The sequence below is a fragment of the Panulirus ornatus genome, chromosome 1 (genome assembly GCF_036320965.1).
Source record: "Panulirus ornatus isolate Po-2019 chromosome 1, ASM3632096v1, whole genome shotgun sequence".
NCBI classification, from domain to species: Eukaryota; Metazoa; Arthropoda; class Malacostraca; order Decapoda; family Palinuridae; genus Panulirus; species Panulirus ornatus.
In genome coordinates, this window is record NC_092224.1 from 29,906,941 (window position 1) to 29,932,758 (window position 25,818).

Below are 25,818 nucleotides of genomic sequence, written 5' to 3' on the forward strand. Positions count from 1 at the left end.
TGTTCTCACCTTTTTCCATTCTGTACTCAGTCTCTCCTGGTACTTCCTCACACAAGTCTCCTTCCCAAGCTCACTTACTCTCACCACCCTCTTCACCCCAATATTCACTCTTCTTTTCTGAAAACCCATACAAATCTTCACCTTAGCCTCCACAAGATAATGATCAGACATCCCTCCAGTTGCACCTCTCAGCACATTAACATTCAAAAGTCTCTCTTTCGCACGCCTGTCAATTAACACGTAATCCAATAACGCTCTCTGGCCATCTCTCCTACTTACATACGTATACTTATGTATATCTCACAATTTATCTAACCCTATGAACCTCACAAAAAATTCATGACAATGGAAAATGTTCAGATTCCTTAAAATATTAAAACCTGAATTTCCCAAAATCATTATACTGGATCAAAATAGCATGAAACTTGGAAACACTGCCAAGAACATAGTTGTGACTGATGAATCTTTAATTGCGAGGAGCATCAATTTTTCATCTGAACGGACAGGTTTAAAAGTTAACGTGACAACAAATATTGTTACAACTAAGAATGGATTCATACAAATATCATTATGCAAGTGGAGCAGGGTGAATTTTCCTAAAAATACCAAAGGAACTATATCTAACAATTTCTTAATATCAATATATCAATTATGAGATGATGAGTGCTGATAAGGGTGTATAGTACAGCACTAAACATTAAATAACTACGTTATGACAAAGTATATTCCTCTGAATCCGACATATTTTGGCCTTAATCTTCATTGTTGCTTTTATTTTCTACAAGCCTACATAAGGAGTCATTAAAGTACCATGGAATTGATCATGAAGGGGAAGCTTTGGTCAAATCTGAAATGACTGTAAAAAGTGCAAACTTGGAGCAAAATTATTTGAAACTTTAGTTATGAATGAGGAAAATGAAATGAAAAATGATAAAGGCAATACTCAATATGATTCTACAACATAACTGCAGTTAAGTAAAAAAGTTTGAAGGGAAAGAGGTTTTGTGATGTCACTAAATACTGTGCATGATATCCAATAAATGTTCCAATAAATTTTTTGATGATACTTGATCAGGTCAGAAACAAGAATGAAGGTGGGCTGAAGTATAGATTTCAGATAATGTAAAGCACAGCCTGTGATTTGTCACATGATATCTGTTGAGGAATGGCAATCCAATCATTAGGGATAGTTACATCTACACAAATATAATGTTCATCAAATTTGAAAAGAGGTCTGAGAGCAGCATGGCAAGCCAATCTAACTCGAGACGGTCAAAAAGTTATAAAACATATGCTTATCTATGCATGAAGATGATTCTCAATACTCCTAATTCACAAGTGTCAGGAAGACATTCATCTTGACTGAAAGAACAACCAAGTCCTATTGCAGTTCATGTGAATTACAAGAGTTAAGATGCTTTACTGAAAGAAATGGCAAGAGGGGGATTTATGAAGGTTAAGAACAGGTTGAAGAGGAAAGTCAGTATGGTGAAGAAACTATCAAACTGTGAGCTAAGAGTTGCATAAGAGATGATAATGAGGTTAAAGTTCCAAAGTCCACTAACGAGTGACAAAGCTAGCATATGAGATGATAATGAGGTAACAGTTCCAAAGTCCACCAATATAAATGATGAATATCTCAATCTTAAATTAGAGAGTTCTATAATTCTAATGACCTAGAAAATGAAAACTTATGTGAAATACAGCTCTGACTGTAGAAAGTAGGAATATCTTTGTTGGAGAATTCTCATAACTACCAATATGGCTATATCTCTTTTGGGTGAAATTCATGACTACCAATAAGTCTGCAGGTGAATACTGTGTTATACTTATACTGTTCACCTACAGATATCAATAAAACTGAAATGATACACAATCCAACATGTTAAGTGGTCTCTCCACTAAGGTAAACTTTGCTCTGAATCTTATTCTGAACTACATCTATCAATATATCTGACACCTCTTCCATTCACTCCCATCAAGGAGGTAGCCACAGCAAAAGTCTCCACTTACCCCTGTCCTTACAGGCCTCCTGTGCATACACCATTCCATGCATTCTTCTACTATTTCTCTCCCTCAAGTACTCTTCCACTTTATTTCCCCAAGTCATGGGTGGTCTTCCTTTCACACGAACAACTTTAACTGTACTATTATACACACTCCTTGTAAACTCCCATCTTGCATTCTTTCCACAAGCCCAAACGACTTCAAAATATTATGTTTTCATCGACTCTACCACTCCACAATTCATACCCTTTGCATTCCCTACCATACCATGTCTATCATATACCCCATCACTTCTTATATCATTAGCACATGCTCCTCTCAAGCAGCTCATTTCCATAGCCTGGATTCTTGACCTAGTGCCTCATTCCACTTCTATGTTTTAGCTGCATGGATTAGGGTTGGGAGAACTATGCTTTTCCTTAATCCTCTACCCATCATTATTCTATTAAGGAACCTAATGTCTCATCTACCTTTCACTGCTTTCTCCCTCATCTCTCCTTCCATATCACCCAACTTATCTGAGATAAATCCTAAATACTCAAATTCTATCAAAACTTCCATTCTTTCTTCCTCGACAACGGTAACAAAGTTTGGTACACTCTTCTCTCACTTAATACAGAATTCACGACTATATCTTCCATTATAATGTTCTTTTGCAAAAATGCATTATCTGGAAGCATTTTCAATAATTTATACAACTTGATATGTTATTAACACCTTCAGACACCTTTAACATTACCTAAGTGCCTAATGTGTTTCAAGTCGTTTGGGCATCATGCATCTGATTGGAAAATTACTTTTTCAAAACGCAGCTTTTTGAATTACTGATGCCATTTTACACAGCTCCTTTTAGAAATGTCATATCCAGCTCTTGAGTTAATAATACAAGAAATAGTCATCATCTAAAACCATAATCATTGTTCACAATAACACTCCTCAAAAATTTGTTCAAATACTGTGCTTACCGAACCTGTCAAAATTTATCGTACTTCATTCAATTTTTCCTATACTACCTAACACAAAATAATTATGTGGGAAGAAAAACACAACATAATGCAAAACTATTGCCTATAATTTCACCATTTTAACAGATGTTCAACAAGCATAAATATCATTTATCGTTTTCTTATAATAATTTTCTAATCCCGTTTGAAAGTGCAGTAGTTTTAACAATGTTAAGAAGATTTGAAGTATGAGCTACAGATGAGGATGTGTGGAGAAGGGCAAATGTGTAGGAAATGAAATGTTTGAGCATAATATGTGATGTGAGGAGGTTTGATCCAGTAAGTAATAACTGGGTAATAGAGAGGTGCAGTAATAAAAAAAAAAAAAAAAGGGCATGGTTGAAAGAGCTGAAGGTGTGCTGAAATGGAGAAAAAGAGAGAGGAGAGGTTGAGAAAGAGGATATATGCGTCAAAAGTGGAGGGAAAAAGGAAAAGGGGTACACCAAACTGGAGATGGAAAGATGGAGTGAAAAAGATTCTGGGTGACTGGGGCCTGAACATGCAGGAGGATGAAACCCATGCATGGGACAGAGTGAACTGGAATGAAGTGGTATACAGGAGTTGATGTGCTGTCAATGGACTGATTCAGGGCACATGAAGTGGGCAGGAGAAACCATGTATAAGCCTGCAGAGCCTGGGTGTGGATAAGGGGTGTGGTTTTGGTGAATTGCAAATGACAGTTTGAGAACAGATGTGAGTGAATGTGGCCTTTCTTCATCTGTTCCTGGCACTCTCAAAAATGTGGGAAACAGTGATCAAACATGGAAAAATTGTAAAAATTATTTACACATTTCCCATTTACAAACCGTCTTACCCAACTCATAAACTAACAAAATGGGAAAATGTCACACTGCAGAAGCATAATCACCACTCATAATTACACCATTTATAAATGCTGTTCAACCAATGCACTCACCAGTAATCATTTTCCACTCAAGATATATGATGCCTTTTATCTAATTTTCATGGAATTTTACACATTTCCATTAAAAGTCTAAACAAACAAGAACCTAAAAGTATTATTCTACAACAAAAACAGTAGAGGTATCAGAGAAAAGTGTGGAGAACTGATGTCTAGCATAACTGCCCAGGTAGCCAGCACAGAAGGCCCATGCCTTCAGGCATGTCAATAAAGCTTCAAAATCCATGGCCAAAAGTGTTTATGATTGTTATAAATGCTCTGGTGTTATAAAACATAAAAGCAAATGTATAAACACTACTACAGTGTCAAGATATAGTGTGATACGATATAACAATCTCAATATAACATGAACACCTAAATTACTCCCACTTTTTCATAACATGAGCTTTCAGGATATAATGCGAGCCCAGCTGGCCATGCACAGTAAGGTACCGATGATGTGCTTGCCATGATGCCACCATATCAGCTCTCTGCTAGCATTCAAAGAGTAAATACACATCTGCCACTCGTGTAGTCCTGAACTTCTGTCCACTTAAACCAGTCACCATTATGCCTAATCATCCAACAAGTATTCCTACTATATGTGAGCTTGTTCAAGATACTGAGAGACTTCTTTTGACAGAGACTCTTGTAAAGGATTTTAAATTAATGGGCATGAAAAATATCCATTTAGCAGATATACAGATAGTCCCCGACTTTGACTTTACAATGGTGCGATATCGATACGAATTCAGTAGAAAATGTACTTCAAATGTTAAATTTTGATCTTTTCCTAGGCTTATGATATGCTGTGTAGCAGCAGCAAGCCAAAGCTTCCAATCAGCCATGCGATCAAGTGTAAACAGCTGTATTAAATGTATTAAATCCATTTTCAACATACAATGTTTAACTTATGTATACAATACACACTTTTTTCAAAATGTGTTCCAAATTCAACCTGAGTCTAATATTTTGAAGGTCAGGTCTAGACTGACCACAGCCCTGGTATCATCCAAATTTCAAGTGCTATTATATGACATACAGGATCTTACACTCTTTGTATTTAAAACTAGTACCTTGTGAATAATCTTGAATAATCTATTTCATACAACAGAGTTATCACTAGACTGTTGATGGAACACAGACCATACAATGCTCTTAATGTTATACAGGCTTATCAAGTAAATTGCCTCCCCCAATAGTACCTGAGGAACAAGTCTAAGCACCTCACCTCCCAAACCAGTTTCTGATGAACAATGCTCCATGCTTCCCCTGCCTGACTATGAAGAACAAGGTTCTTTGCTTCCCCCACCAGTATCTGAGGAAAAAGGCTCCTTGCCTCACCACCAGTATCTGATGAACAATGCTCATTGCTTAACCCCACCTAAATATGAGGAACAAGGTTCTTCCATCTCCTCCCAGTGCATCAAGAACAAGGATCTGTGCCTCCCCCAGCGGTATCCAAAAAACAATGTTCCATGCAGTGTGGTATACAAGCTGTCAGTGGACTAAACCAGGGAACATGAAGCAGCCATAGGAAACAACAAAAATGTTTGTGGGGCTCTGGTTCCAGTGCTTTACACATGTCAGCTAGAAAATGGAAGGGGAAATAAGGCCTCTTCTTCAACTGTTCTTGGCACAGCCTCATTAATGTAGGAAAAGGCAAACAAGTATGAAAGAAAGGAAAAAATAAGAAAAAATGGAAATAAAGGTAGTACAGTTGAGCATTTGCAATTATGGAGAGGCAAGGCATGCCGTCGTACTTTAGTACAAACACTCATTTTTTTCGGTGAACGACATGGTAAAATTGTATTTCATTTACATCCAACAGGATTTTATCAACATAGTTCTCTTCTGTAGGTTTTTATCTATTTCATGAACAAATACCTATCTATAATTCTATCCTTCTAGCTATATCTCCAATGCCTATCCCAGTCCTGAAAAAAATGTGGACGTGACAAATAAGCAGGTTCCGATCTATCATTTTCTGTATGTGTTGTATGTTATTTTCATCACTTGGACAATGTTTTGAGTACTATTTGGCACATTATTTCCATTAATTACATAATTTTTTAGTATATTTCATCTCATTTTTTCCACAGTCCCTAAACCATATCTCATGGAAATGGATATCATGATGTAGTACAATTCAATATGGCATAAACTTTTGGTACCTATTTTGTCCTATATCATGACCCTACCATACTGGCATGATATATATTCTATAACATCAACTTTCGTCTTCAATAAATACATGGAAAGGCACTTATGGGGAATGATTTTGATGCTCAAATTAAGCTGAATCTTACATGTACCATGCCTACATCTGTAGAAAATATCAGTATATAGCAATGAGTAAAATTAACACACCCTCCTTATCAGGTTTTATGGTGAGATGTATGAAGTCATATCATATTTCAAAATTGTAATCTCAGCTTAATCCTGTTCCCTTTAAGGATACCCCTTCAAATCAAGAATCTTCTTTAGACTTCTCTAAAGGTATCCACAAGTTTTCCAATAAATACATATACTGTGTAAACAAAAAAAAAGTGTGAATGGCTCATGTGCTATTCTGAAAATGGTGTAAAATTAATCTTTTTTTTTTTTTTGATAGGCTATAAATATTTTCTTTCTTAGATATATATATATATAATAAAAAATAATAAATATATATATATATATATATATATATATATATATATATATATATATATATATATATATATATATATAGGGAGCGGGGGGCTGGAAATCCTCCCCTCTCGTTTTTTTTTAATTTTCCAAAAGAAGGAACAGAGAAGGGGGCCAGGTGAGGATATTCCCTCAAAGGCCCAGTCCTCTGTTCTTAACGCTACCTCGCTATCGCGGGAAATGGCGAATAGTATGAAAAAAAAAAAAAAAAAAAAAAAAAAAAAAAAATATATATATATATATATATATATATATATATATATATATATATATATATATATATATATATATTTTTTTTTTTTTTTTTTCTTCATACTATTCGCCATTTCCCGCGATAGCGAGGTAGCGTTAAGAACAGAGGACTGGGCCTTTGAGGGAATATCCTCACCTGGCCCCCTTCTCTGTTCCTTCTTTTGGAAAATTAAAAAAAAAAAACGAGAGGGGAGGATTTCCAGCCCCCCGCTCCCTTCCCTTTTAGTCGCCTTCTACGACACGCAGGGAATACGTGGGAAGTATTCTTTCTCCCCTATCCCCAGGGATAATATATATATATATATATATATATATATATATATATATATATATATATATATATATATATATATATATATATATTCTTTTTTTTCTTTTTTTGCTTTGTCGCTGTCTCCCGCGTTTGCGAGGTAGCGCAAGGAAACAGACGAAAGAAATGGCCCAACCCACCCCCATACACATGTATATACATACGTCCACACACGCAAATATACATACCTACACAGCTTTCCATGGTTTACCCCAGATGCTTCACATGCCCTGATTCAATCCACTGACAGCACGTCAACCCCGGTATACCACATCGATCCAATTCACTCTATTCCTTGCCCACCTTTCACCCTCCTGCATGTTCAGGCCCCGATCACACAAAATCTTTTTCACTCCATCTTTCCACCTCCAATTTGGTCTCCCACTTCTCCTCGTTCCCTCCACCTCCGACACATATATCCTCTTGGTCAATCTTTCCTCACTCATTCTCTCCATGTGCCCAAACCATTTCAAAACACCCTCTTCTGCTCTCTCAACCACGCTCTTTTTATTTCCACACCTCTCTCTTACCCTTACATTACTTACTCGATCAAACCACCTCACACCACACATTGTCCTCAAACATCTCATTTCCAGCACATCCATCCTCCTGCGCACAACTCTATCCATAGCCCACGCCTCGCAACCATACAACATTGTTGGAACCACTATTCCTTCAAACATACCCATTTTTGCTTTCCGAGATAATGTTCTCGACTTCCACACATTCTTCAAGGCTCCCAGAATTTTCGCCCCCTCCCCCACCCTATGATCCACTTCCGCTTCCATGGTTCCATCCGCTGCCAGATCCACTCCCAGATATCTAAAACACTTTACTTCCTCCAGTTTTTCTCCATTCAAACTTACCTCCCAATTGACTTGACCCTCAACCCTACTGTACCTAATAACCTTGCTCTTATTCACATTTACTCTTAACTTTCTTCTTTCACACACTTTACCAAACTCAGTCACCAGCTTCTGCAGTTTCTCACATGTATCAGCCACCAGCGCTGTATCATCAGCGAACAACAACTGACTCACTTCCCAAGCTCTCTCATCCCCAACAGACTTCATACTTGCCCCTCTTTCCAAAACTCTTGCATTTACCTCCCTAACAACCCCATCCATAAACAAATTAAACAACCATGGAGACATCACACACCCCTGCCGCAAACCTACATTCACTGAGAACCAATCACTTTCCTCTCTTCCTACACGTACACATGCCTTACATCCTCGATAAAAACTTTTCACTGCTTCTAACAGCTTGCCTCCCACACCATATATTCTTAATACTTTCCACAGAGCATCTCTATATATATATCCCCAGGGATAATATATATATAAATGCTACACAATTGGAGTCTATATAGTAGGGATGGTAGCTGGACGCTTAAGCAGAGAAGTGTCTGGTACACATGGGCAAAAGTGAATGATTATATGAGAGGAAATCATTATGTCTTTACTCATGTCAGTATGACATGGACAGCTGGGCTTGTGCTGTATCATGGTTTGTATTATAACAAAAGATGGTAGTAAAATAGGTGCTTGCGGTATATCAAAATCATTGTACAGGTACACCACCAATTTTCCAGCACTCCTGGTTCCAAAGCCTTATCAGATTAACCATTTTGCTGGACCAACGGTGGTCACGTAATAATAATTCATCAACACACCTCTAACCCACTAATCATACATCTCCTATGTTTCTAAAGTATACCATGGACTGTTCAAAATTTAATTCAAACAAATATTAAATGTTTGAGCACCCTAAGATGGTAAGGGTGTCCTTAGATTGTTTGAATCCTGTGGGGTCTTCTTTGTCTTCTATTGTTAGTGTTTTCCTAGGTGTGCATCGCCAGAATAATGCAGTTTCGTCTGCATTATACACCTGCTCAGGACTGAGGTGCTCGTCAGCTATGAGTTTCGCAAATTCGTCCACATACTTGGCAGCTCCTTCGTGGTTTGCAGACCGCTTTTCTCTACACACTTTATTCATGGAAATTCCATGACCCTTCTTGAATCTTTAAAGCCATTTTTCACTATAGTCATGCTCATGTTGTAATTCGAGTTTTTTATGGAACAACGTAACTTGGTCCATTATCATGTTATCTGACAAGTCCACTAAATCACTCCAAAGCTGTCGAAACCATTCCATCACCACTCGATTGTGCTCAGTACTCTTACCATCTTTCATAGTTTTTCTAATCGTCATTTGCTTCTTGGAATTGTTGTCTGCATAGAATTTCAATATTTTCTCCCTTTGCTTCTTTATATCAAAAACAGTTGATGAACTGTAGATGTCACACAGCTTATGCACCGAAACACCAAGGTCCATTTTTTTTCAACAGTCCTACTTTATCTTGGATTGATATAGACTGGTGTTCATGTTTGACACCATGAGTGACACTCTCATATGTTTTATAAGCCATAGCTAGGGTTAAATTTAAGCAAAATAAGCCAAGAATCTTACAGATTTGCGGTATCACCACCAACAAGTGCAGTGTAAAGAATGCAAATAAGCATGCCCTACACACAACGGCATCTGTGACTGCCCATTAAACTACTCTGGTGGCTGCAGTAATTTCAAGTTTCCTCACGTAATTTTGTCTGGACTAAAGGAGGTGCCAAACCATCAGTTGCCGGAAATTCGGTGGTGTACCTGTATAGGTATCCAGTTGTGCAACATCCTGACACAACTGTATCAGGTAATAATGTTTCATTCCTATGCTGACTACCAGCAACATAAGCTACATACATATCATAATACTCCATGTAATTAGTTTCACCATTCTTATCATGAGAGATCATGGAAAAACTGGGAACAGACTATCTAGAGATAGGGGCTTGTGCCAAGCTCAAGCCTAGAGTATATTTAACAACAACAAATTAACAGACTTGAGCTTCAGCTTAAGCTTGCATCTCTTAAGATGTTCTGTGAAATTTGCAGATGATATGATATCCAAGAGTTCACCAAAGATACTGAAGCAGAAGTCAAAGTCTCTCTCAGCTGCTATAAAACTTTTCCAATGAAATTCAAATAATCAGAACAATCGAATGAACATTCTGGGAAGATCTTTTAAGGCTGCTTTTTTTTATTCTTAGGAAAAAACTCATGCCTGATAGCAACTGCAGTACATTTCTCCACGACTAACATATCTACTGTTTGGACAGACAGATATAATAAGGACACAGCTGGGTTGTTACCTGCAGCAAAGCCAGCTACTACCCAGACTGAGGTAACATTAAAACTGATGGATTTAGGTTAACTGAGCTCTGATCATGACTAAAGAGCACCAGACAGCCAATTATTTGGGATGACCACTCTGTTAGGTAGCTTACCCTTCCATGTGATGAGCTTGTGCTGCAAATCACTTCAATGGGCCACAAGCATGCAACTCCAGATTTCATTATCATGTGCAGAAAGGAGGGTATTCTGATTACAGGCAAATAGAGTATGAGGAACTTTCAACATGTAGGTTCAAATACAGAAGGAAGCAGAGCAAACTCAATGACTCTGAACATGGCAAAACACCCAAATCTTAGGTCATGCTAACACCAAGGCCACCCAACAACTTAAAATCCACCAGTCAGTGACATGTTTACATTTCATATAATATGTCTATAAACAAAAAATTTTTATATATATATATATATATATATATATATATATATATATATATATATATATATATATATATACATATATATACATATATATATATATATATACATATATATATATATTCTTTTTTTCATGCTTTTCTAGAAAGCAATATGATTAGATAGTGAGGATCTAAGATAACCTGCTACATGACACTGCTTGGTTAAAAGCTTGCTGGTGACGACGATGGCTAGGACACCTACCCAACTCATGTAGGGATGGGAAGTGTGGAGCTAGAACTAGTCAAAAAGAAAGACATACCCATTAGTTTTGTACCACTCTGTTGTAATTTCATCTTTTAAGTTCTTAATACTTCTTTATGTGCATCACTAAAAACTTTTTCACTTATTCTTCTCTATGATTAACAAAGCCGAAATGAAAATGAGTAACTGTTGGTAAATAAAGGTAATACTCCCTTCTTGAACTACATACTTTGCCAAATTACACAGGTGACAGTGAACAGAAAACCAGTTTGTCTCAGAAATGTTCTTTGTATCTAATGACTTACTAACATTTTCCATGAGATAAACATAAACAGCCCTTCTAACATTCAGAATGATACTATACCATTTATATAAAGTGAAAACTCAAGCCCAGGCACAAATTCTAATCATCCACAGTCAAGAAGCCAATGAAAATGCCTAATCATGGCCATTAGTGCCAGTTTTTGGAGCAAACATTCTGGAAGTCTAACATAGCCAAGTACATAAGTTTATGGACAAGATAAAACAGTAGCAATGCATCCTTTTGCCAAGTAAAGGGGCATAATAATAAAGCAAAAAAAAAAAAATCTTATAAGACTATCGTAATGTTGTTGCACATCTCTGACTTTTCCCCCTTCAGTAATATTCTCATTTTTGTAAAGCAGCATTCAGTATATGCTATTACAAAGATTGCTAGAATATTATTCGAGATAATTTCATTATACTATCAAAATGCTTCTCACGTAACAGACTAGCCAGTCTGCATTCCATCTCCATTATCAGCTACAGTAAGCTATATTCCTTTAGTGATAAACTTTTGTTAAAGTCAACTTAAGACCATTTACAATATGATGAGTAATAAGTATATGCACATGGGGAATAAACTGGAAAAGCTCCCAAAAAGGATATGATACATATTCTTTATGTAAAACAACTAAGAATATTGACAATTCATTTCATATTAGCTTTCTATTTTTCAAGAATCATCAATTTATTCACTAGTTGTAAATTTTACCATCTGTAAAATAATCAAATATATCAAATTACAAGTAATCAGATAATTACTTACTGTCAAAAGATGCGAAGAGCTCAGGCATATCATCCATACTGACCATGCTCTTCAAACCAAATTTGGGGCCCTCTTTATACTGTGCTCTCTTCTGGGCCTGCTGATTAGCTGCTAAGGTTGAACCTGCCGTAGTAGGTGGTGCTTGCTGTTGCTGTGATGACAGCTGATTAACTGCACTAGCTGGTATACCTGATGTTAAAGGAGGAGTTTGGTGGGTCGAAACAGTCAATGGTTGTTGGTTTGCTGGTCGTCGTGTGAAGTCCATTGATGGTCTTCTGAAGAAAAAAAAATAAAGAATACATTAACCATGTTATCTGAAACTCTTAGACCTTAAATTATGATATGTGAACTTTGCCATACTATAAAGTATATCATTAAACACTGGCTTTATCTTATTTTCTTTTTGTTTCTCCTTACAGCAATTCAAAGATGTGCATGACCTATATAAAACATTCCATACCTAAACATAACACACACTTAAATAAAAAGATATAATAGAAGAGACCTCCATGCTGTGATTATGGGTTATAGACCACTGCCTTTGCTTTTCTCTAAGGATTCCCACCATAAGAATCTTAAAACCAATGTTTGGGAAAATTCCAAAGATGTTCATCAATGGGATTGGAACAGTTCAAAACATTAAGCATATTAGTTAAAAGTAGCGACATGACTTATTATATACCCAGAGGCAAACAAAATCTAAGCAATATTTCACTACAAATCTTGAAATATTCTGAATCAGAAAATGGGAAAAATGAGGTTTAGCCTAGAACTTATAGCCTACCATAATCCAAAGAAGAGAGAAATATCTTTCCTTTTGTGTTTGTTAAAAAGGACTCAGAAAGTCATTATCTTGAACCTAAAGACATTAAGCCAATGGGAAGCTATATCCATATCATAAATTGCAGCAGGCACTCTTCATTAGATTAAAGGTTTACAAGCCTGTACAAAAAAAGGTGTAGGGATTGACCATACGCAGAAGCCTGCACACATAAGATGTGGGGGACTGACTAGGTCAACAGGTCAAATAAAATCATAAGGCATCAGCACAAGAAAGTTTATTGTAAGAGACTAGCAATTTGTTATTCAGTTACCTACCCTGTGAAAGTCATGAAGCATGGTCCAGTGACTTCAAAGACAACAGAGAAACTAATGCATCAAATAAGATATATATTGAATCTCACCATTAGTGTTGTAGTTACCCATATGTCTTAACACCAAGCTTGGGTTTTTTAAGGATACATCCATGGATATATCCTCTTCAGTACGTGATATTCTTCACAAAGGAACAACTGTCTTAAGAGACTGTAAGAGACTGACAGATTTACAAATGTGCAGTTCATACAGAGATGGAGATGGACTTTAATTACTTAAAATCATGAAAGTCTTCCAAGCCCATTTCTGTTTAATACCCAAAAAGATCTGCTATTCTTAAAAACAACACAATATGATGCAAGTTTCCTGAACAGAATATGAACTGATGTTAGAGGTCACTATCACCGTCCTAATATCCACTGTACACTCTATGTGCAGGAATTCTTAAATATTCAAGAGAAAATATTTCCATATTCTTGATATTTCAGTTAACAAAAACAAAATATATTCTAAATAAAACAATATACAACTCAAACTGTTGAAACCTTAATTACATGTGCTAGGTACCTTTTAACTTAAGCTGCTCTGTTGCTAGGCATACAAGGCATGGCAGGAGCACTGTCAGGTAAAAGTAATGAGAAGTATAGTATTTCTGGAATTCTCATTACAATCATATTATTACATAATCTGAGGGAGTAGGCTATGACATCTGGCAACAATGCATGGGATACCACTACTGGTATGTCTCACCTCGAGGGAGAAGCAGGTAATGCCGTGAGTTTAATCATAAGTGCCCCAGCCACAGTGAAAACAAAATATCACGACATATATTTAATGACAGCAGTGAATGTGTGAAACTGTTCACAAAATCAATGAGAAGTGTATCTTTCAGATAACAGTAATAAAACATGTCAAACTCTCAAACACACTAAAAAACGAAATTCCATCTTGTTTAAACACATTACAGTATCATGAAGTACACTGTCCATCTGTGAATATATCAGTATTATTCTGAGGATAGGGGTGAAAGAGTACTTCCCACACATATTCCCCGTACGTCATAGAAGGCAATAAAAGTGGGTGGGACAGAGGGGGCTGGAAACTCTCCCCTTCTTGCATTTCAATTTCTAAAAGGGGAAACAGAAGGAGTCAAGTGAGGAGTGCTCATCCTCCTCGAAGGCTCATATTGGGGTGTCTCAATGTGTGTGGATGTAACTAAGATGTGAATAAAGGAGAGACAGAGATAGGTAGTATATCTGAGGAAAGAAACCTGGAGGTTCTGGCTCTGACTGAAATGAAGCTCAAGGATAAAGGGAAATAATGGTTTGGAAAAGACTTGGGAGTAAAGTCAGGGGTTGGTGAGAGGACAAGAGCAAAGGAGGGTGTAGCGCTACTCCTGAAGCAGGACTCACAATGTGGGAGTGTGTGATAAGAGTGTGAGAAAGGAAATTCTAGATTGATTAGGGTAAAACTGAAAGTGGATGAAGAGATGGGTGATTATTGGTACTCATGCATCTGGTCATAAGAAGAAAGATCATGGGAAGCAAGTGTTTTGGGAGCAGCTGAATGAGTGTGTCAGCATCTTTGGTGGATGAAAGCTGGTATTAGTGATGGGAGATTTAAATGCGAAGGTGAGTAATGTGGCAGTTGAGGGTATAACTTGTGTATATGGGGTATTCAGTGTTGTGAATGAATATGGTGAAGAGCTTGTGGATTTGTGTGCTGAAAAAAGACTAGATTAAAAATACCTGGTTTAAAAACAGAGACATACATAAGTATAAATATGAGTAGGAGAGATGGTCAAAGGGCATTATTGGATTATGTGTTAACTGACAGGTGTGTAAAAGAGAGACTTTTGGATGTTAATGTGCTAAAAGGGGCAGTTGGTGGGATGTCTGATCACTATCTTGTGGAGGCAAAGGTGAAGAGTTGTAGACATTTTCAAAAAAGAAGAGAATGTTGGGGAGAAAAGAGTGGTGAGAGTAAGTGAGCTTAGAAAAGACACTTGTGTGAGGGGAATGGGTGAGGAATGGGATGCATTTAGGGAAGCAGTGATAACATGAGCAAAAGATGCATGTGGTATGAGAAAGGTGGGATGTGGGCAGATTAGAAAGGGTAGTGAGTAGTGGGATGAAGTTGTTAGTGAAAGAGAGAAGAGAGGCGTTCGGACGATACTTACAGGGAAGCAGAGCAAATGATTGGGAGATGCATAAAAGAAAGCTGCAGGAGATCAAGAGGAAGGTGTAAGGGTTGAAAAAGAAGGCAAATGAGATTTGGGATGAGAGGGTATCATGAAACTTTAGGGGTGATAAAAATATGTTTTGGAAAGAGGTAAATAACGTGCATCAGACGAGAACTACCCTCACTCACTGGAGAAGGCATATGATAGAGTTGATAGAGATGCTCTGTGGAAGGTATTAAGAATATATGGTGTGGGAGGCAAGTTGTTAGAAGCAGTGAAAAGTTTTTATCGAGGATGTAAGGCATGTGTACGTGTAGGAAGAGAGGAAAGTGATTGGTTCTCAGTGAATGTAGGTTTGCGGCAGGGGTGTGTGATGTCTCCATGGTTGTTTAATTTGTTTATGGATGGGGTTGTTAGGGAGGTGAATGCAAGAGTTTTGGAAAGAGGGGCAAGTATGAAGTCTGTTGGGGATGAGAGAGCTTGGGAAGTGAGTCAGTTGTTGTTCGCTGATGATACAGCGCTGGTGGCTGATTCATGTGAGAAACTGCAGAAGCTGGTGACTGAGTTTGGTAAAGTGTGTGAAAGAAGAAAGTTAAGAGTAAATGTGAATAAGAGCAAGGTTATTAGGTACAGTAGGGTTGAGGGTCAATTCAATTGGGAGGTGAGTTTGAATGGAGAAAAACTGGAGGAAGTGAAGTGTTTTAGATATCTGGGAGTGGATCTGGCAGTGGATGGAACCATGGAAGCGGAAGTGGATCATAGGGTGCGGGAGGGGGCGAAAATTCTGGGAGCCTTGAAGAATGTGTGGAAGTCGAGAACATTATCTCGGAAAGCAAAAATGGGTATGTTTGAAGGAATAGTGGTTCCAACAATGTTGTATGGTTGCGAGGCGTGGGCTATGGATAGAGTTGTGCGCAGGAGGATGGATGTGCTGGAAATGAGATGTTTGAGGACAATGTGTGGTGTGAGGTGGTTTGATCGAGTAAGTAACGTAAGGGTAAGAGAGATGTGTGGAAATAAAAAGAACGTGGTTGAGAGAGCAGAAGAGGGTGTTTTGAAATGGTTTGGGCACATGGAGAGAATGAGTGAGGAAAGATTGACCAAGAGGATATATGTGTCGGAGGTGGAGGGAACGAGGAGAAGTGGGAGACCAAATTGGAGGTGGAAAGATGGAGTGAAAAAGATTTTGTGTGATCAGGGCCTGAACATGCAGGAGGGTGAAAGGAGGGCAAGAAATAGAGTGAATTGGATCGATGTGGTATACCGGGGTTGACGTACTGTCAATGGATTGAATCAGGGCATGTGAAGCATCTGGGGTAAACCATGGAAAGCTGTGTAGGTATGTATATTTGCGTGTGTGGACGTATGTATATACATGTGTATGGGGGTGGGTTGGGCCATTTCTTTCGTCTGTTTCCTTGCACTACCTTGCAAACGCGGGAGACAGCGGCAAAAAAAAAAAAAAAAAAAAGACGAGAACAAATGGGAACATTGGTGATGGGGGCAAGGAGGAAGTAATAGCAGGTAGTGATGAAGTGAAAAGGAGATGAAGTGAGCATCTTGAAGGTTTGTTAAATGCGTTTGATAAGTGGCAGATATGGGGTGTTTTAGTCAGGTAGCATGTGCAGTGAGAGGGTCAGGGAGAATGGCGTGGTTAAGAGAGAAGAGGTAGTGAAAGCTCTGCGGAAAATGAAATCCAGCAAGGCACGGCGGTGGATCTGGATGGCATTGCAATAGAATTTATTAAGAAAGGAAGTGACTGTGTTGTAGACTGGTTGGTAAGTATATTCGTTGTATGTAATAATCATGGTGAAGTGCCACAGGAATGAAGGAATGCATTCACAGTGCCATTGTACAAAGGCAAAGGGGATAAAGGTGTGTTCAAATTACAGAGGCATAAGTTTGTTGAGTATTCCTGGGAAATTATATAGGAGGGTATTGATTGAGAGGGTGAAGGCTTGTACAGAGCATCAGATTGGGGAGGAGCAGTGTGGTTTCAGAAGTGGTAGAGGATGTGTGAATCAGGTGTTTGCAGTGAAGACTGTGTGAGAAAAAATTAGAAAAACAGAGGATTTGTATGTAGCATTTATGGATCTGGAGAAGGCATATGATAGGGTTGATACAGATGCTTTGTGGAAGGTCTTAATAATATATGGTGTGGGAGGTAAGCTGCTGGAAGCAGTGAAAAGTTTTTACCAAGGGTGTAAGGTAGGTGTACGAGTATTAAGAGAGTGATTGGTTCCTATGGTTGTTAAATTTCTTTATGGATGGGGTGGTTAAGGAGGTGAATGCAAGAGTTTTGTAGAGAGAAGCAAGCATAAAGTCTGCTGTTGACGAGAGGGCCTGGGAAGCGAGTCAGTTGTTCGCTGATGATACAGCTCTGGTGGCCGATTCAAGCGAGAAACTGCAGAAGTTGGTGACTGAGTTTGGAAAAATGTGTGAAAGAAGAAAGTTGAAAGTAAATGTGAATAATAGCAAGGTTATTAGGTTCAATAGGGTTGAGGGACAGGTTAATTGAGATGTAAGTTTGAATGGAGAAAAATTGGATGGAGAGGTGTTTTAGATATCTGGGAGTGGATCAAGCAGCAGATGGAACCATGGAAGTGAGTCACAGGGTGGCGGAGGGGGCAAAGGTTCTGGGATCGATGAAGAATGTGAGGAAGGAGAGAACATTATTTCGGGGAGCAAGAATGGGTATATCTGAAGGAATAGCAGTTTCAATAATATTATATGGTTGTGAGGCATGGGCTATAGACAAGGTTGTACGGAGAAGGATGAATGTGTTGGAAATTAAATGTTTGAAAACAATATGTGGTGTGACGTGGTTTGATCCAGTAAGTAATGAAAGGGTAAAAGAGATGTGAGGAAATAAAAAGGAAATATAAAGAATTTGATTGAGAGAGCAGAAGAGGGTGTGTTGAAATGGTTTGGACATATGGTGAGAAAGAGTGAGGAAAGATTGACAAAAAGGATATATAAGTCAGAGGTGAAGGGAACATGGAGAAGTGGGAGACCAAATTGGAGATGGAAGGATGGAGTGAAGAAGATTTTGAGCAATAGGGGTCTGACCATACTTGAAGGTGAGAGGCATGTAAGGAAGAGTGAATCGGAAAGATGTGGTATACCGGGGTTGACATGCTGTCAGTGGACTGAACCAAGGCATGTGAAACGTCTGGGGTAAACAATGGAAAGGTCCGTGGGGCCTGGGTGTGGATAGGGAGCTGTGGTTTCAGTGCATTACACATGACAGCCAGAGACTGTGAGCAACTGTGACCTTTTTTTTCTGTTTTCCTGGTCCTACCTCACTGAAGAAGGGGGTATCAATGCAATTTCCTGTGGGATGGGGTGGCGCTGGGAATGGATTAAAGGCAAACAAGTATGAATATGTACATGTGTATATATGTATGTGTATGTATACATATGAATAAGTTCCTATGAGTTCACAGGGAAAATGAAACACGAAAAGTTCCCAAGTGCACTTTCGTGTAATAATCACATCATCAGGGGAGACACAAGAGAGAAATATAACAGTCAGTTGATATACATCGAAGAGACGAAGCTAGTTTTGTTTTTTAAGATATGTCACTTGTTTCAAACCTCTTAAACAATATAACCAACTAATCATATTTACCACCCTGTAATGGGTGACAAGTAGAAACTGATCTACAAAGTCCATGAAAGGAATTCAAAACCCATGCATTAGAGAAAAGAGACCTTGTAACAAATCAAAGAACAGGCATATGATGTCTTTTGCTAGTGATAGGCAAGAACCCCATCAATGTCTTCTTACCTTAACCACTTACAATCTTATGAATTAACTCCAGTGATGGCTGCCCATACATAAGAACTTATGAACAAAATATCAATAACATTCTTATAAGTAATGCATATTGCTCTACCATTACACTTATCATCAACAATACCAATCCAGGACGATGTTTCCTACTTGAGTTGAGGAAAATCCTTTTAATGTATCTACCTCAGTATACATCTTTTGGAATAACATTATCAGCTGCAGAAGCATCCACTGGGACTACTGCTACTGAGAATAGATTCTCAAGCCTTTACATTATTTTCATACCAAGATTGTGTTCAAGCTATATCATCACTAGTAAAATTCCAGGAGGTGACATATCTGGTGAATCTGAGACTAAGCACCTTCATCAATACAAGGAATATGGGTTGTTGATTAAATGGACATCAGGACTATCAACTGCCAGAGTCAGTAAAGCCATAAAAATTTGTTTTTAACCACCAATCGAAAATCATAAAACACCTTCCTCAGGTGCTCAAGACACTCAAGTCCATAAAAGCTCTCACTGCATATAAGGCCCTTGGATATTTCCCTACATTTACTTCAATGGTGAAGGTAATCATGTTTTCAAAATGTAATCTGTCCTTTTTGGAGGCCAACATAGCAGTAAAATGAGCTCTTACCATGATACAGCATTTTCCCTTGATATAATACCCTATAACTTACACTGTTTATACCATGTTTTGTGGTTGGATAAGTGGTGCTTCACTCACCTAATGTATTTACGGCCCACTAACTGAAGGTTGAGGCTTGTCTTCATTCTATTACAGGACATTCTAATCCTAAGTTTTCACTTATCTAAACCCATTTGGAATTCTTCCCTGCAAATGGTCAGGGAGAAGCAATGGCAGTGGTCTTCCTAACTCTTTTATCCAGCATGGAAAAAATAATGGAAAATTAATGATGATATAATAATGGTAATCATACATGATACTATTGTTATTTCTAAACAAACATTAAGTAAAGAAAATCAACAAACTATATATTATGTTGTGAAAATTGGTGTTCAGATGAAAAACTACTCATTAAAGAACTTTGGTGATATATAAATAACAGTCATCATACAATGAACAGTGTGCAAAACGTACAGATTACACGCTGTATTTCTAAAGATATAACATTTTTCATTTACAACTTTATTTACATTATTTGACAAAAGAAATGAGTTGAGGTCTTTTCCAATCACTATCATAAGTTAATCATATCTCTGATGAAAACATTAATCTTCTGTGCTGTTATCATTGGGATGTAAATATAACTTTCCATAGACTCAGCAGCTCCAGTTGTAATATCTTTTGATAGTCTAAAGTATGCAGACAACCCTAAAACCAAAACTTCATATTCCATCTTAACACAGGATGCTCCTTTTCTTTGGTAAACAGAACATTCAACCTCTCCTACTTTCACCCATTCATTCAGCTACAAGATATAGCCTTTACAATGACAAGACAGAAAAAGTAACTAGGACAAGTATATACATTTTCCTATATACTATGTCCTGCTCTGATGAAAATGTAAAGAAACAAAATTATAGATATCTAAGTGATATACCCAAATTCGTATGTATCAACTTGACATATCCCAACTATTACTGCAGGCTTGCATTTCCAGAAGCTTCCCAAGTCATAAATACTGCTGATAATATCCACATCCAAACAACAAACAGCAGTGTTCAAATATATGCAGAAGAATAATTCTGCTTGGTGTGGCCTTCACATAAGTGAAGTAGGTGCTATTTAACTGTACCATTAACTTCATTCAAAGGTGCAGATTTATACGAAAAGTTCATTCAAAGGTGCACATGTATACGAAAAGTTCATTCAAAGGTGGGGATGTATAAGAAAAGTTATCATTCTCTTTATTATATCTAATTCTGTTCCCATTTGCTTGGGCGGAGTAGGTACATACATTCAGTCTTTCAATAAACTTGTACACATCCTCATACCACATCCAATGTATAAAAATAAAACAAACTTCTATGCTAATGTAAACACTTCTTATCCCTTCACTTTGTACACTCAGTTGATTCATTGCATGAGACAATGGACTCCTTCCTTACCTCCACCTTCCCATAGAACACTTCCTCAGCTTCCAATGATGAAATGCTCCTCTACATTTCACTTCTTCTTGATCCTCCAACTATGCTACTACAAATATTCTAAACCAATGATCTATCATATTACATATATTCTACATCTTAAAAATCTTTCCCTTATGTGCCTTTCTAATTTCTTCACATCACATATTCTTTCATCATAGGGTCATGTCTTCAGCAAAAGAGCACGAACAGCATCAAAAAATTAACCCTTAAGGCTCCATAAAAATCAACTCTAGCTTCAAAGTAAAAAGGAAACGTCTAAAATCGCCCAAAGTAGATAAAAAACTAACATCGTCCGACATAAAATTCAGCAAACTTAAAATAACTCCATCACAATACTCAAATAAGGAGCTGCAGAATACATACTTTTATCCCAAATCTATTCTCCCTAACACAAAAATAATCAAACCTACATAACTTCAATCCAACAACAAAAGTAAAGTCATCAACATAATTAATCATCATCACCAGTCAGCCACAAAATCACAATATATGCAAATAAGAAAAAAACACCCAACAAGTAGTCTTTTCTCTATTATGGGTATTGCCAAAAAAATTGCTCAGATGTTTTTAATAACTCCTGAATCCACAGCAAAATACCTTCTGTATGGGAAGAAGTTGATACTTAAAACCCAAGGAAACTCCAAGCAACTTTCAATCTTTATTATATACCCCTGGAACCCTTTTATAGGGCTCCCGCAGCTTCTATGTTGCATTACAACTGGTAGTAGAGAAGTGATGGACCCCCTTGAAATAAAAAGTTTCAATGAGAATACACTCCTTTTTATCCACTGACAATGATACAACCTCACCCATGGTGACTTTTCACCTGTGACATATCCTTACAAAGGATAGAATCCAGTAATACCAATCCAAATAATCACTCATTATACAGACCAATTTCCCTCTAATGTAACCTAACCAAAATCCTTTAAACTTATCCTAGGGAAATCATCCCACATTCCCCAGGTATCCTTTCCACTTAAGGTGTCCATCCTATGCACTTTTCAATTACTAACTTTTCTATATCTCGGTTCAAATCAACTTTAAATTTGCACAATAACCATCTCAACAGGCATGAACAATGCCTTCAACACAGGTAGATAAAATCTTGATCCACACAACACAGGTAGATAAAATCTTGCATCCACAATGCCCAAGAAATGTAAAAATGGAGAGCATATTTCCTATCTGGTTAACAAGCTCAAGTCAAACAACAACATTCTATCCATCATCAAGCATACCCCAAAAGGAGTTCACCAAGATCTGTTCTTTTTTCCATTATCTTCAACCTGTTCCTTCATGACATTTTGCCTTCATTCTCAGACATCTAATAACAAATAATAGCATAAAAGCACTCGAAAGTGTCAAAAGCTACAAACACACTATAACAATAAATCTGAATCACAGAACACTGAACTTACTCATATGAAAACAAAAGATTCACTGACTAAATCACCCATAGCATTTCACACCAGAGATATACAAGTATGACCTGGAGAGGAAAAAAAAAAAAAATCAATTAACCACTCCTCTTCAATAAAAACCTATCTACTATTGGCAAAAGATCTACATGATATTCATTCATCTATTTACAATTATCCCAAGACCAATTTCTATCAAAGAATTTTAGTGTTTCCCAGGAGTCTAGGGTTGGTGAAAGGACAAGAGAAAAAAGGTGACACTCCTGATGCAGAATGAGTTGTGGGAATGTTTTAAAGAGTGAATAGAAGCTAGTTCATGGTCGACATGAGTTAGAGCGAAAGTCGATCACGTAAGATGGGTGACTATTAATGTTAAAAACAAGAAGTGAGAGGAAAGAGAAAAAAAGGACTACATTGTGAGAACATGCTCTGGCACTTTTGATTAAAGGAATCAAATCTTAAGAGCTAGGAAATATAAATGCAAACGTAGGTGATATGACACTTGTGGATATAACTGAGGGGTATATGATCTCTCAATAAAAAGAATCAAATCTTAGTGCTAGGAAATATAAATGCAAAGGTTGGTAATGCAGCCACTGTAGATATAACTGAGGCATATGGTCTAACCTGCAACAGAAAATAGGAAAAAGCCTGTCAAGTAATGAGCTAATATATGGTTTATGATAGAGTATGTGAGTGTAAGTTGGGTTGAAGGTCAATGGATGCAAATGCTGTGTAGGGTAGCAGGCAGAGTGTGCGACTATTTCGTGGTGGAGGCAAGTACAAGAGCTGGTGGACATGACATGTAAAAAACATGGTAAAAATGAGTGAGCTAGGAACATTGACCTATGTACAGAGATATCATAGCAGGTTGAGTGAAAAATGGCAAAGGGTGAGAGTAAATTGAACTAGGGAAATAGGTATTTAAGGGAGCAATGCTTAAGTATGCAAGTGAAGTGTGTGGCATGTGGGAGATAAGATGTGGGCATAAAAAAATGGGTAGGGATTGGTGGAGTTCGTTAAATGACAAATGAAAAAGATAATGAAGTGTCTGGAGAGTATCTGCAGGGAATAAGTACAAGTAATAGGGAACAGTACATGAGAAGCAAAACAATACCAAGAAAAAGATATAAGAATTGAGAGGAGAGCAAATGAAATTTTTTAATAGATTCCACTGCAATACCATCCAAACCTGCTGCCTTGCCGGCTTTCGTTGGTTTTCAGTAACTGATATGTATGAGAGTGCTGAATCACATTTCTATTATTTCAAAAGCAATCCAGGTGTGCCTAAAAATAATTCAAAAAATCATAAACAAATTAGAAATCTTATTAGAATAGTGAAAGTCCATTCAATAACACATTCAATAATGTGCAATTCTTTTTCTAGATATCTCAGTGAGTGTTCATGCTGAAGAAAAATAATTTTCATATAAAAAAATGTCATGACTGAGTGTGCTACAGCAAATTATTTTGTAGTGGTACTCTACACAAAAGATATCACAACTGGGCGCTTCATTATAAAATACCATTACAAGATATTCAATACTATAATATATTCAATATCATTAATGTCCATATTATGGGCATATTCAATAGCTCATTATGCTAAATCAATAAATCATTATGCTTTCAAACAAAATTTATGAAATACAAAAACATTTGTCCTGACAATGACAATGATATATGAATAAAGAAATGTAAAGTTCTTAGCTCCTAAACATATATACAAATAACATCAATCAACTACACATGTATCTATATCCTCATTAAATATCCCATTTAATGAGAAATGAGAAAGACTGCTCATTTATATCAATTATGCTAGGGTGCACTGAGCTCAGAGAAGAAAAGCTGGACACTGAATTTTAACCTTTAGGATGAAAAAACTGACAACACAACTTCAATTGGATAAAACCATGTAAATGACTATATAGATCACAATAAAATCATGCAAAAACACACTTAAAGATAAGAGTGCAAGCATAGAAGCAGAAAGCCCAAGGACAGGAAAACCAAGAGAGTGAGGCACACCTAAGCCCTGCTTACCCTGGGTGGAATATAGGTATGCCTTTCCTTTCCTCCTTGTCACTACCCAAGCTGGACTGTTTGCGGTAAAAAACAGAGTGGGATACACGGTAACCCTCAAGGGAACCTGGGGGGGTACCCAGCTCTGTTACATCCCGCACGGAGCTCGTGGAATCAGAGGGGGAGCGAGCAAAAAGCCCACTACTGAAGTCAACCAGGTATTTGGGCGAACTGCAGTAACAAGACAGAACTCCATGCTAGGCTATCCTGGGTTACAGGCAGTTGCAAAATATGAAATGCCTTGTACAGATTCAACTTTCATGATGGCTAACTCTATAAACATTTTCAATAAACAGTATGAATAAAATTTGCCACTAGAGTATTTACAAATCCAAAAAGAAATTACTTTCTTCAGAAGTTAATACTCTGGGTCTTAAATTGATATGAATCACAAACAAGGCATTTTTGGAGTTTAAGAACTGCTTAAAGCATGCAAAAGCCTACCATTCCTTTAAAATCAAGAAACAACTATGTCTGGATCCTTACTTACATGAAGCCTTATCTAATTATGGTTACTTTATAAAATGTCTACATCAAAACTCATTACTGATAAATATAATGAGGAAAGTACTCTTCAAATATATTGCGCAGAATCTTATGAAAGACTATTACATCATGGACTTTAGCCAAGTGTGTTTTATACTACAGGTACTGCTACATTAGTTTGGTAAATCTATGGTTATAATTTCTTTTAGCACCATAGATGGTTTCAAAACCCAAATATATGCATGGCAAAAAAAGCAAGAAAATACCATACCCTGTATGCATCAGTAGATTTTGAACACCTAAATTTTAAGAGAAACTCACAAGGTCTTCAGTATTTCTAGAATCTAACTCTGCTTATCTATGTGCACTTATAATTTGTAACAAGATTAATGTATTAGTACTGTACAGCAATCAATATGTTTACATTTTCTTGAACATTATTGGTCTTGACCTTCCATTCTGATGCAAGATGATAAAAAACAGTAGCATATTCGATACCAGTTCTCACATATCAAAAAAATCATTCCCAATTTG

The 25,818-nt window shown here is 37.2% G+C and overlaps 1 protein-coding gene across 4 annotated transcripts in view; it reads right to left on the reverse strand.

The window, feature by feature from the left end:
- Positions 1–25,818, reverse strand: part of mtd (TLD domain-containing protein mustard) — a 756,074-nt gene that overhangs the window by 65,952 nt on the left and 664,304 nt on the right. For 3 of the 4 annotated variants that reach the window (XM_071696920.1, XM_071656180.1, XM_071696985.1), the window contains 3 exons: positions 24,760–24,969; positions 12,101–12,375; positions 11,032–11,067 (listed from right to left, as the gene is read on the reverse strand). In XM_071696920.1, coding sequence (XP_071553021.1) covers positions 11,032–11,067; positions 12,101–12,375; positions 24,760–24,969 — 521 coding nt within the window. The remainder of the gene's footprint in view (positions 1–11,031; positions 11,068–12,100; positions 12,376–24,759; positions 24,970–25,818) is intronic. The other variant, XM_071656091.1, reaches the window with a different exon arrangement.